Raw genomic sequence first — 14,523 nt, 5'->3', positions numbered from 1 at the left:
ATACATAAAATATATTGTAATAAAAAACAGAAACAAAGATGAAGGGTTGGAGCACTGAATGGTGATCCCTGTATATTGTTGCCCACAAAAAAAAAGCAATCTTTACAAACAGGAATCTCCAACTAGACTCGGGACTGATGGCGGTAGTGCCAGTTGTGTTTTTGATGAAGCGGAAGAGGCAGGTTTAGGGCCCCCAAACTGGAAGGTGACATCATGTGTCGTCAGACTATAATTCACCAAATTTGCAGAGGAAAGGAGAGAAGTGGCGTTAAAAGGCAGCACCAGCCCACGATTCAGGGTAAAATTGCAAGTTGACAAGTCCTGAAGTTGACTCCCAGGTGCATGTATATGACATAATATATGGAATGCTAAGCTAACTAACTCAGTCACTCACTCATCAACAAAAACACTACTTCCCATTTAGCTAAAAAGCTTAAACTTGGCAGGATAAACCCACCTACATATCATCATTCAGTTTGCAATACCAATCAACTATAAGCATTAAGTGCTTCTTAAAGTTAAAAAAAAAAAATGCAAAAAACAAAAAGGAAATGACAAATGAAAAAAAACAAAGCAAATTAACCAATGGAGCCAAATGACAAATGAAGAATGAGATAGTGGTTTTCAGTGAGAATAAGTAATTAGTAAATTTTTTCTTTGTTAGATATTTGTTCATGCCCTGTAGTGGGCTGGCACCCTGCCCAGGGTTTGTTCCTGCCTTGCGCCCTGTGTTGGCTGAGATTGGCTCCAGCAGACCCCTATGACCCCATGTTAGGATATAGCAGGTTGGATAATGTATGGAGGGATATTTATTCAATTCCACTGTATACTGAGGCAGTACAGTACTTTAGGCATTGATGCTAATAGAAATTTGAGATTTTTAGCATTTTTTTTAGCATTTTGAAAAAATCAACTTTAAATCAACTTTGTACTGAAACCAAATTCCGGTATTGGTGATGTCCTTTAATATGGAGTCCTGCTGCAATCCTTTCACACCGACACCACCAAGGATTGTATGTAGCAACAGTAAGCAGCTCAAGTGGAAATAAGATTAGCCCCTGTTACAAAAACAAATAGATATTACAGTATATACAAAAAGGAACTTAGTTACATAGTACTTCTGCTACATCCAATTAATCAATAGCACTATAACAGGTTCCCGTTCACTTAGAAAATTTCCTGGCCAAAGCCTGGGTACCACAGCTCTTTCTCTCTATACAATATAATATATATATATATATATATATATATATATATATATATATATATATATATATATATATATATATATATATATATATATAATGTGAGGGACAGCCAGCATCTTTACCTAGCCAGGGCGCCGGGAGATGGTTTTTGAAGAGCACTATCACCCCTGAACTGCTACTTGGGCGCCCCACGGGTTGCAACAGCACCTCGGATTCCCATAGGGCATTATAGGAATTACTGTTTGTTGGCACAGCTCTGTTGGGTTCCGTGGATGCCTCCAGGGAAGATTTGGGAGCTGTAGAGTCCTACTTTGGGCTTCCGCCACACCTGGGAGTGTTTCCAGACCTCCCTAATGAGCAACCTGTAATGCTATTGGGTACGGCTTAAAAAGGAACAGGATGCCTCGCTGAGACAGAAGTCAGGAGGAAGGGGGACGAAGCTTGCCAGTGGAGTCAAGGTGGAAGAAAGAAAGAAAGAAAGAAAGAAAGAAAGAAAGAAAGAAAGAAAGAAAGAAAGAAAGAAAGAAAGAAAGAAAGAAAGAAAGGCTACTGTATTCTTGGGCTTTACAGTAATTGGTGCTAGTGTGAAAAAGATGGAAAACATTTCCCACTGAATAACAGCCTTTTATTTTATGGAACTTGTATTTGTGTCTGTCGTGTTGGGTGTTTGGGTGGCTGTTGCGCCCTCTGGTGGTTCACTATATATATATACAGTATATTATTCAAATGAAAAAATGTATAGCTTTTAGCAGGCATGCCTTCAGTCATTAACAAGGTAACTTTTTTCATTCTTTCAGTTAATCGGAGTACTGATGCTGGCATGTGGCCTCTGGATACTCTTTGACGAATCAACATTTCTCAGAACCTTAAGTAAGCTGCAATGTCATGTCTTGGTGCAGTGCCACCTTTATACACTTTTAGAAATTTAGTTTTTTTGCACAAAGATTGGCACCTATTGTAAAGTTTCATAATATATTTTAGACATAAGCATAACTTTTCCAACACTCTCTTTCTATACCTTTCTCTCCATGTAGATGTACCCCCACTCCAACTATTTTCTTACATATTTTGTGGCTGTGGCACTTTCACTATGATGATTGGCTTTTTTGGATGTCTGGGTGCTCTCAAAGAAGTTCAGTGTATGCTGGGAATGGTAAGTTTCTCTCCACAATTAATGAAAACAGATGAAAAAAATCTTAATTTTTAAAGTATACAGACAATTGTTATCAGCATTAGCAATCAATAAAATAATAAATTATAATAAATAAATAAATAATAATATCAATACAAGTGTTCAATAAAAACATTTATTATATTCTGTACATGTCAGCATTATGTCAAACACCACTCTAGAAAGTATCAACAACAATGGAATAAAACAAGGCAAGGCGTTTTCCATTAAAGATGGACTGGACAGATAAATGCCTTACCTGACCACTAATAAGCAATTCACAAATAATACAATATGACCAGTGGAATTTTGTGCATGAAAATTTGCAGGGGCCATACCAAATGTTTCCTCTGTGTGTGTAGACTTCTGTAATGTAAACATTAACTTACCTACTGTAAGGAATAATATCTGGCACTTTTTTGCTAATGACTAGCAAAAGATGCAAGTTTACATACCTTTCACTTCACAAAAAATCAAACAAATTAAACAATGGGATGTTGGTGTCTGGTCTGTCTTGATTGCCAAGCAGGTCACTGTGATAGCCTCAAGTGGCTCATGACTCAAACTGCACACTACACATCTTGTAACTGTACTAACATTCTGAAAAAGTACTTTCTACATTGGTCCCTGTTTTTTGATTCTAGGACTCTTTGAACAGGAACATCATATTGCTATCTTCTTTCCATGACAAGGAAGAAGCCCGCATAGGCCTTCTTGATGGCTTATTAATTAGTAAAAACCATGAAACTCCATAATGTTTTGTTGATGTTGCATTTCTGACACTGATATCCTTTCTATTTTTTTCTTCAGATTACTGTGGCAACCTTTAAGGGAACAAATATTATACTGATTTTTTTCTACCCCTTTGCTGGTGTGTGCTACATGGTCTTAACTGTGAAAGGCTCAAACCAGAAGGGCAAATCTGTAATAAAAAAACAAACAAGAAGTCATCCTCATTTTAAAAGGGTGATGACCTTCAAGCCCCATCATTAAACTGGAAACTTAAGGTTGGATGTGCACACACACATCAACAAAGGGTACAGAGAACTCTGTAGGACCAATTGGTCCAGCCCCTCAGCCAGAAACAGGCTTTTGCAGGATGTAGCACAAAGACAATTTCACATAATACAAAAGCAATACTTTTCTAGATCAATAATTACATTGCACATATGAGAGAAAACTGTAAAAACATGCTTAAGAAAGCAAAGCTGAGGATTGTTATAAACATTTTAATCTTTCTATTATATAAAAAAATCCTGAGACGAGACAAGACTTTTTCAGAGAGATAATTTAAAGTCCCGCAAGATGAGACTTTGTGCCAAGAAATTTAACCACACCGGGGCCGAAAATAAAAGATAGAGTAAAAGACAAAGCAGGACGGCGTAAAGAGGTTCAAAAACTTTGGTGCGATACACATGCAGAGCAGGTTAGAGATTATTAATGTACTAAAATTCAAAAGTCTCAAAAAACTGATAGTAAAGATCGCATTAGCGCTAACAAACGGAAATTATTACTCGGTGAAATAACGGAACAGCGAAAAGAGATCAAATATATGGACATATGTGATATGACAGAAGTAAGCAGATATTGTTCGTTTTTAAAGTTAAAGTCAGAGACTTGTAGATCGTCTAATTCATGTTGCCATCAGGGAAAAGTAGTGTTTCTTCCTAATAAAGAGGCATGTCTGTGAGAATTAAAAGATTTGTTGTTTGGGGTGAAATCCACAAACACTACAGGCAAAATATCCGAATCTACAATAATCTGTTCGCGTTCGCATCATTCAATGCTCAAAACATAGATTTACATGATTCAGGACCATACGCTATGAGAATCTGTGGTCCCGCAACAATTAAAGCTACTACAAGTTTAATTTTGAAGAAACCACAATTTGGTCAGATTAATATTTATGATCACGGAGAAGCGATGCAACAAAGAATCAAAAGAGTTAAATGATCAGACATATTAGAAATACTACACGCAATAATGGATACAAATCCATCCATGCAAAAGTATCGCACTTTACACAAAACTTACCTGAATAACACGGACAAAGAAGTTTTCTTGGATTTCTATATGAATTTGAAAGATTACAGTCGCATATATAATAGACCAACATGTGACAAATTGTCAGCGGTAATAGTTTCAAAAGATGGAGATATCAAAGTCAGAGTTGATATTCGTGTTTATCCAAAAGCACAGCATGATTCGTCACAAGCCGCAGATCTGGGAAATGACAAGTGTGTAGGGCCCGCACGGGGGTTGGCGAGTGAAGCGAGCAGGGGGCAGAAATCCCCTAGTTATAGGTTAGGTTACTGATGGAAGCTTATTACTTGTATTGGGCACTGAAAATAGCAACAAAGCCTAGAAAAAATAAAAAAGTGATTATTTAAAAAATTAAACACAATGGAGTAGGTAAAATAGTATGAGTAAGAACAAAATAATGACAACTGTATTAAAGAAATTCCAAATCCCTCTAGGTCTTTCCTATACAAGAAAGGACCCCTGACTTATCAGTGGAGTGACCAATTCATTTGCCCATATGCAAAATAAACACCCCAACTCCTGCACCTTTCTCCACAACACTGACCTGTGTTTCTCCACATTAGGTGCATCCTTGCCAAGCCTTTGCTTCCAACCCCAAGATACAAGCATACTGGTGACTGAAATGGGCTGTTAAAGAGCTCTCTGGGATCACTTCCAGTTTCAAAGCCCTTAACCATTTCTGTCGTCAAGAATGCCCTAGAGGACACCTTGGATTGTACTCTCATCTCTTCCACTGACAGTTCCACGTTTCCTTGCAGTACTTAACTTGCATGTACATTGAAAGATGTAGGCAGTACTGCAGAGGCCTGATAATACAAAGCAAGACTCCTTTCATAGCACAACATGGCCTCCTGTTGTCAAGTAATATCCATTGTAGCTATTTCCAAGCCACTTTCCTTGTTTTTTCTCATCTGCGTCCCTACCAGGCAGTGTGGTGTAGAGATATACTTACATTTTATTATTTGACCGATACCTTTATACAAGGCAGTTTACAACATTTATAATACAATTGGTTACAAGTCTTAGTCTCCTACAAAAAGGATTACTGGCAAGTTGCAGTTAATCCTGGCGTGCCAAATTTTAAAATGCATTTTTGCTTTTCGCCTCTTTCTTTTAAATACCCAAACCACCTGAACTGGTCAAGAAGATCTGCTTTGAGGTCCTCCAACATTCCTTAACTCCAGAAACTGTTAAAGAGTAATATCTGCCCTTACTATTTATGACGTTTCCACCATTATTCAAAAAGGACTATTAAAAAGTCCAATAGTCTAATTGTCTATAAGCAAGAATCTGTACAGCATCTTCTGTGTTGTAGTCACTCCTGCAATCCACTAATGAAAAGACTGTAGTGTCACTGAAATCCCTTTACTAAGGAGTCAGTTTTTGTCCATATGGAAAGGGCAATCTGGATATTGTCTTGAGCTCCAGTGAAGTTCTCAAGAGAATATGGATATTCAGTTATGCATTGGCATAAATTGAATTTTTTAAAAATACAACTTGGCTAAATCCCAATCCAAAAATCAAACTTCACATGTCCTCACTTGCACAAGGATTGTCACTGTATGACCTTAAAGGATATTGCATTTTAAGTCCAAAGTTATCTCTTCACATACATGGTATATATGCATTTGCCACATAAAACTGTGTTTAAAAGTGAAGCGCTTTCTGCAAATTTAAAAAAATATTTTGCCGACACTGCTGCTTTACAATGGAGTGTTTGGGACACGAAGGAGAAACTTACCAGATACATCCAATTTTTCAAGCCAAGACAGTTGTCCAGTATTGATCCCCACCTTCTATGTTTCTTACACATATTTGTGACAACAAAATGGATCTAAGAAAACTGGATTTACATATCTAGATTAATATCGCATATTCCTGGTACTATTTTTCTCATGGTAAGGATACATTTTCTGTTTTGATTTTGATTGTGCAAGTCCTCACATAATTAAATCAAAACAAGGGCAACCCCGTGACAAGAAAAGTTTACTGCGACTTGGCATTTTGAGAAGAAACCACCCCCGCGGGTGTGAAAGGTTGTTGAGCAGGTGGACTAAGTGCTATCGCCACAGCTAGTCTTCTTTTAAAATGGCTGAATCTCATAATGTTGGTGTGTTTTTTTTTTTCAAAAATGACATGCAGAAAATGTAGTATGTCTAATCAGAAGATGCAGATCAATCCTTACATGTATGTGTAATCAGAAGATGCAGATCAATCCTTTTCAACTGTCTACGTTTGAAAAATGGATATATTTGGTCAATTTTAAAGTTTTTCCTTCATGCCCCAATGTGAAGCTCTACAGGCAAGATACATTTTTTTACTTTGCACCCTCCCCCACCATAACCTCTCAAAAATTTCAGTCTCCAGTTTTCAACGGATCTAAACATTTTAGGGTCCTCTGATACTGAAAACTTTGATATCTCGACGATGTGTTTGTGTCTGTGTGTCACAGTTTCTTGAGGACAGTCTAGAGCTAAAACGACTGGACAGAAAATTACCAAACCTGAAACTTGAGCCTGTTATGAGATGATGATGTGTTGATTATTGTAGTTTTGAGGCAAATTGTGCAAGATAAAGAGGCACGCTAGAGGAACCCTCAAATAGGAAAATAGGACTATTGACCTACTGTATGCAAACGTTAAAGATGCATACAGCTCCACCCCGCTGCCTGCGCTTGGGAAAGCAGATCATAACCTGGTTCTGCTTCAACCTCACTACAACCAAGAGTGAGGGAGCTACCTACAACCACATGCTCATTCAGGAAGTGGTCCCTTGAGGCAGAGCAGGCTCTGAGAGACTGCTTTGGAACTACAGACTGGGATATCCTGCAGAGGTCACATAGTGAGAACATTGAGGAGGTTGTTGACTGTACTACCGACTACATAAACTTCTTTATGGACATTGTAGTTCCAGAAAGAACAGTACACTGCTATGCTAACAACAAGCCATGGATTAAAAGTGACTTCAAGGGCCTTTTGAACCATAAGAAAAAGGCTTTTAAATGTGGTGATCAGCATGAGCTCAAGCGCGTGCAGAAGGAACTCCGAGTCCAGCTGAGGGCGGCGAAAGAGCAGTACAGGAGAAAACTGGAGAAAAATTTGCAGAATAACAGCATGAAGGAAGTGTGGGATGGGATGAAGATCATCACTGGCTGCAGATTGAAGCGGGGTGCCACCATCGAGAGAGATGTGGAGAGAGCAAACCTGATGAACAACTTCTCTAACAGGTTTGACCACCCTAACCCACTCTCACCTCAGAGTACTGCATCCTCCTCCCATCCTTCTGCTGATACCAGCATAGGAGAGAGTTTCCCCCCACCCACAATTATAACAGCCCAATTAAGCAGAGAGCTGAGGAGAATTCGTGCCAGCAAAGCAGTAGGTCCAGATGGAGTATCGCCATGACTGTTGAAGGCCTGTGCATTGGAGCTGGGGAGTCCTCTACAGTGCATCTTCAACCTGAGCCTGGAACAGGGGAGAGTCCTGAGGCTTTGGAAAACATCTTGCATCACCCCAGTCCCAAAGGTATCACGTCCTGGTGAGTTGAATGACTTCAGGCCTATCGCCCTGATGTCACATGTGATAAAGACCATGGAGCGGCTGCTGCTTCACCACCTGAGGCCACAGGTCCGCCATGCTCTCGACCCTCTGCACTTCGCATACCAGGAGAAGGTGGGAGCAGAGGATGCCATAATTTATATGCTACACCGATCCCTCTCCCACTTGGACAGAGGCAGTGGTGCAGTAAGAATTATGTAACTGGACTTCTCTAGCGCCTTCAACACCATGCAACCTCTGTTCCTTTGGGACAAGTTGACAGAGATGGGAATAGATTCATACCCGGTGGCATGGATCATGGACTATCTTACAGACAGACCTCAGTATGTGCGTCTTGGGAACTGCAGGTCTGACATTGTGGTCAGCAACACAGGAGCATCGCAGGGGACTGTACTTTCTCCGGTCCTTTTCAGCCTATATACATCGGACTTCCAATACAACTCTGAGTCCTGCTATGTCCAAAAGTTCGCTGACGACACTGCTATCGTGGGCTGCATCAGGAGTGGGCAGGAGGAGAAGTATAGGAACCTAATCAAGGACTTTGTTAAATGGTGCGACTCAAACCACCTACAACTGAACACCAGCAAAACCAAGGAGCTGGTGGTGGATTTTAGGAGGCCAAGGCCCCTCATGGACCCGTGATCATCAGAAGTGACTGTGTGCAGAGAGTGCAGACCTAAATACCTAGGAGTGCAGCTGGATGATAAATTGGACTGGACTGCCAATACTGATGCTCTGTGCAAGAGAGGACAGAGCTGACTATACTTCCTTAGAAGGCTGGCATCCTTCAACATCTGCAGTAAGATGCTGCAGATATTCTATCAGCCGGTGGTGGCGCGCGTCCTCTTCTACGTGGTGGTGTGCTGGGGAGGCAGCATAAAGAAGAGAGACGCCTCACGCCTGGACAAACTGGTGAGGAAGGCAGGCTCTATTGTAGGTGCAGAGCTGGACAGTTTGACATCCGTGGCAGAGTGACGGGCTTTGAGCAGGCTCCTGTCAATCATGTAGAATCTACTGCATCCACTGAACAGTATCATCTCCAGACAGAGGAGCAGCTTCAACAACAGACTGCTGTCACTGTCCCTCTCAACTGACAGAATGAGGAGATCGTTCCTTCCCCACACTATGCGACTCTTCAATTCCACCTGGGGTGGGGGTAAACGTTAACATTATACAATGCCATTGTCGGTTATACCTGCATTTTTTAACTTGCACTGCATTTTTATCACTATTTAATTAATATTGTTTTTATCAGTATGCTGCTGCCGAAGTTATGTGAATTTCCCCTTCCCCTTCTATCTAAATACCGTAATTCTGAAATTAATTATGATTCTTCTCGTCAATTTTTATTGTACTGACCAATCAGAAAGATCAGCATCAAAGTGGCACATAATTACTGACATGTTCTAGAATAGTTCAGGTAACTTGGTTGCTAGGGCGCAAAGTCTACTGACACTCGTGTCTGAATTTTTTTAATTTAGAGAAAGGGCTAAACTTTAGAACACAATATTGCATGACAAATAAACATATACCATGTATGTGGAGATGTAACTTTGACTTGAAAAATACTAAACTTATCCTTTAAGATCTAACTTAATTATTGTTTACATTTACAATTCAAGGAGTACATCAAAAACTTTAACTTCCATGAATTCATTAACATTGCACTTCTCAAAAGTGAATGGGGAGCCCAAGTTTTTATTGTCTGCAGGCTGATCTAATAAGCTTAAAATAAATGGTCAGTATTTTCTTCTCTCTTGCAGTACTTCTTTTTCCTGCTCATGCTTCTGGCTGCACAGATCACCCTTGGAACATTGATCTACACCCAGAGGAACACGGTGAGAAGACATAATCTATTTTCTGTGTTTTATCACAGGACAGTAAATCTGGCATAGTCCACTTATCTAATCCACTTTCTCTTGTTCTCATTCCAGGTTAAGGCATATGCTGTTGAGTCAGTAACGAAAATTATTATAAACTACAAAAGTGGAAATGCTTCCAATCCAGCATTACACAAAGACTTGGACAAGATTCAGGAAAATGTATTTGTTTAGTTATCTATATCTTGCTTATAGAACCTTAGCCTTGCTAAAGTCAGACATATAATATATATATCTGGAGACAACTGTATTTTGTTGAAAACTGTGTGAGAACAATTTGACGGCTCACTGAGTGTCACATTTCTAAGACAGCCTTATGAAGGTGACATTCAAAGTAGGGGCTGTGATTTTGTACTGCAAGGATCAGAGGTGCCATTGTAAACCTGGTAGGACAGACAGCAAGCTTCTGTTTACAATGAATCATCTACTGTCGAAAAGTCCCCTAAAAAAACCTTATTAGATATATAAATGTGTGTCACATGTGCAGAGAGCACATTGCATGTTTTAAAAATAAATATAACCCGTTTTAAAAATAAATATGACCTGATGCAAGGGAAAAACCTTTCCGTAGCATCTGATTATACATTGGCATTCGACGGCATCAAGGGATGAATGGCAAACATGGACGATATGTTACTGCAAATGCTGTGTGTGCTCCCTGTTGTTCAATGTTACGATAGTATAGGAGTCGATGTAAGCTTGAAGGAACTAGTAGCTATGTAGTATACATGAAAATAACAAACTGTAAAATACTCATTTGAAGTAAAAGGTTTGTCACACTTCATCAAAAGGACTGCCATTAAGAGAGCTGATAATGAAAGACCCAGGAGATTCAGGTTTCAGTACTGAAAACACCCAAATCAGCAAGTCTGCCCAACAATACCTGTAAATGCACAGATGAGGCTGCACACCTTCTGACTGCACGTCTAAACGAATAACTAAAGAAATTTGCCTTTACTGTCTAATTGGAAATGCAAATATGCCATGATAAAATAGCTGCAGTATTTTAACACACTGTATATCCATCGACCACAATGCTTATCTAAACTCTGTTTGTCGTTGTTATGTCATATAGTGCAATAGTTAAAAGGACAGAAAGATATCATAGCAGACGGAACCACTTCTCAAATGTATGCAGCCCAGTAGCTGCAGTGGTCTACATGCGTGCGTGTGTGTCTGTCTGTCTCCACTGTCATTACAACGTGCAAAGTAATTATTAAGTTTCAGTTACCTTGTGCTACTAAGCTCCTGAATGGATATTAGCAATTTTAGCTTTTTTATTTTCTCTCAACATCAAGTAGTTTTTTAAGTATCTTTTGCTCTCCCTGAAACCCCGGTGGCATTTTAAAATACACAGACTGGAGAAATTGGGGGTGGGTGTTTCAGGAAGAAGTCTTGAGAGTATAGGATTTCACTACACACTTTTTAATGGGTTGTCCTCAGATGTGTATTCTCATTTGAGAATTGTCTGGCCCCACGTGATTAGCAGAACCTTAACTAATTCTTGCACATATTTTTAGCTTAGGATCAGTTTTTCTCTTTATCTCATTGTGTAGCCCTTCGCATTACACTTTGTCAACCAGTGGCACAGATGCAATAAATGTATATGTTAAAAATGTAATGTAATGCCCCATAGAATGTTGTCCGGTGCAGAATTCTATATATTAAAGAAAATTTCTCCTCCTTGCCCTCATGTAGATGCAGTGCTGTGGATGGATCTCCAAAAATGACTGGAAACAAAACACATTCATCAACCAAGGATTAGTCCCCTGCTCCTGTTATAACCAGAGTAAACCTGAATCCCATATGAAAACAAATGAGACAGAACTGTGTGACATCGAGAGCGAATATGTCTACAGTCAGGTACAAACCATTGAACCTTTCAGGAGTTTCCTACAGAGGTTTAGTAAGCAATATACTTACAATACTCTGAATCTTTTCAAAGAAACCTAATAGTAAAATTTCGGAAAGTAATTTTCTTACATTCTTTTTCAGAACTCTCTTTTTCCTTCATCAGATTGGTAGGGAGCTAAGTCTATCTTAGTAACAGTGGGTACAAGGCAGGACTCATCCTAGGATAGGACACCCATTAATAGTAGATTTCACTTTTCGGCACACTGATACTCGGTCACACAAGGCCAGTTTAGAGACATCAGTTCATCTAACACAGATAGTTTATTAGATGTGGAAGGAAACCAGTGCACAGAGAGACATGGGAATAACTCACAAACATCACACAAACAGTGGCCAACCTGGGAATCAAATCCAAAATCATAAACTCTAAGGCTGTAACACTAAAAACTATATTACTGCTGCTGCCTTTCACCCACTATAAATACAGGTATATCGTAAATAACATTATTCACATCAGTCAATGTGATGCTGAACAATTTCTCAGTGGTATTCTTTTATTTAACAATAAATGCTGACTGTAGAAAATAATGTGTCTTGCTTCTAGAAGGCCTGCTTAGCTGAGGACACCTACTCTTCTTTCATGTGTTCCCTATCATTATTATTATTTTTTTGTTAATTCTTTAATCTATTTTCTTTTCTTAAGAAAAAAATCATACCTGAGGTATATTCATTCATACTTTCTCTTCAAAGGGCTGTCAAGACAAGATCCTGTTATGGTTAGAAAACAGTCTTTCCTGGATTTTTGTAACCTGTGCAGTAATCGGTGTAATCGAGGTAGGTGTTCATGCAATACAAATAGGAATTTTTCAAGCCTGGGTTGCCTTCTGACTACTTTCAAAGTACCTGGAGGAATTATCCTGAAATAAAATGATGATATGTTGTGGTTGTTCTTTGCTGTGTTCAGCTGTACATGATATCTGTAATGTACTAAAAAGAACATGTCTAATTTTAAAGATTTATTTTCAGAATTTTCAAAAAATATCAACAAAGCTTGACAATGCACAGTTAAACTTTATTTTCCGTTATTGGCCTTTTATATATTCTATAATGAAAAATAGTTAAATACTCTGCAAAATCCATCTGTTCATCCATATTGCCTTTTCCATTGGCATTCTGGACCAGAGCCTAACATCAGCAACATCTGGCACAACACAGAAACCAGCCCTGGACAGCATGCGAGTTAATGTTGGGGCAAATATGCCTACACACAGTCATAGATGGTTAATTCAGATTCATCATTGTAACTATAAGGTATATCTTTGTGATGTGGGCAGAAACCAGAGAACCCAGATGAAACATGTAGATGTGAGGAGAATACAGAGAGTTACCCAGCTGAGGAGCAAACTGAAATCTGTAGGGTTGAGAATCAGTAATTCTAACTGCTGTGCCACCTTGCATCCTTAATGTTTTATAAGCTCTCAAAATGTTCAGCTACTGATAATCTGTAGCATCCATCCATTATCAAATCCACTTAATCCAGGGTAGTGTTACGGGTGCTAGAATCTATTCAAGCAGCAAAGGTGGAACCGAGATGAAGTACCATTACCAAAAAGAATTTCTTTATATTGTGCATAAGGTGAATATTTTATATGTGTGCTATATAAAATTCATATTGACTACTAATAATATTTAACATGGACAAGCTAAGTAAGCCAAACATACACATAAATAGTCAGCAGCTCATGTTTTGATTAAAATGTTTATTTTTAAATGCCAAAATTGGAATGGTGGTGCAGTGGTAGCACTGCTGCCTCACACAAATTCAACATTCTGGATTTGAAACACACACCGAATTGTCTTTGTGGAGTTTGTAAATTCTCCCTGTGTCTATGTGAGTCTTCCACACACACCCCCAAAGACATGTAAATTAGGTGAACTGAAGGCTCCACAATGGCCCCAGTGTCATTATGGATGTGTGTGTGTGTGTGTGTGTGTGTCCTGTGACAGGCTGGTGACCCCCTAATGCTGCTGGGATATGCTCCAAGTGGATTTTTTGTGTGTTTATGTATAAATGTATAAGCCGGATAGAGAGAAAGTCAGTCTTTAAGACGTTGGAAGACATTGTGTTTGTCTTGAGCTCCCTGATGTTCTGTGAAAAGAAATGAAACTGAGTTATGACATTCTCTTCTCTTCAAAGGTAAATCTTTGACTTCCACACCTTTAGTTAATATTATTGACCAAAGAAGAACATTAAGATTTTGCAGAAAAAACATGTTAGGCTGGCAATTTTCATATTTTAAACCATTTGTCATTTTTTTCCCTCCTGGAACTGCTCGTGATTCTGCATTTGGCAGCTTATCGATTTCCCTGTGTGTCTGCACATTTCATAAGTTTATCTAATAAATGCTACTTTTATTTGTGGTCACTGTGGTTGGTTACTTAAGAGGATACTAGGTCAAAAATAAGTGAACTGAACTCCTTTTTCTACTTAAATTTGGCCAGCTTTATACTCCTTGTGTGCTCTATGTCTCAGCTCAGCAATCGTAATCTCTTTTTCTTTTTATATCATTTCCTCTGACTTGTTTTGAAATTCAGAACATGGGAATTGACATGGGACCTGAGATAAAACCATGTGATAACATGCAGGAGGTAGATTTATCATCTTTATGAGAGGTTCAGGATGTTCTCCATGTTTCTTTTTATCCAGTCTTTTTCCCACATCCCAAAATCATATATGTTGGATTGCCGGTCTGCAATCAAGGCTGTTTTTTTTTCATTTTATGCAAAAGAAACATGTTTTCCTTAGCATA

General features: G+C 38.9%; 1 protein-coding gene across 3 annotated transcripts in view; it reads left to right on the top strand.

Annotated features, from left to right (window-relative positions):
* The window catches only part of LOC120542269 (CD82 antigen-like), a 90,348-nt gene that overhangs the window by 68,566 nt on the left and 7,259 nt on the right, over positions 1–14,523 (top strand). For all 3 annotated transcript variants that reach the window (XM_039774592.1, XM_039774593.1, XM_039774591.1), the window contains exons 3-8: positions 2,006–2,078; positions 2,243–2,361; positions 9,743–9,817; positions 9,914–10,021; positions 11,558–11,722; positions 12,464–12,547. In XM_039774592.1, coding sequence (XP_039630526.1) covers positions 2,006–2,078; positions 2,243–2,361; positions 9,743–9,817; positions 9,914–10,021; positions 11,558–11,722; positions 12,464–12,547 — 624 coding nt within the window. The remainder of the gene's footprint in view (positions 1–2,005; positions 2,079–2,242; positions 2,362–9,742; positions 9,818–9,913; positions 10,022–11,557; positions 11,723–12,463; positions 12,548–14,523) is intronic.

Source organism: Polypterus senegalus, chromosome 13, assembly GCF_016835505.1.
Source record: "Polypterus senegalus isolate Bchr_013 chromosome 13, ASM1683550v1, whole genome shotgun sequence".
Classification (NCBI taxonomy): domain Eukaryota; kingdom Metazoa; phylum Chordata; class Cladistia; order Polypteriformes; family Polypteridae; genus Polypterus; species Polypterus senegalus.
The sequence above is the reverse complement of the archived record's forward strand: the minus strand, read 5'-3'. Positions and strand labels throughout refer to the sequence as shown.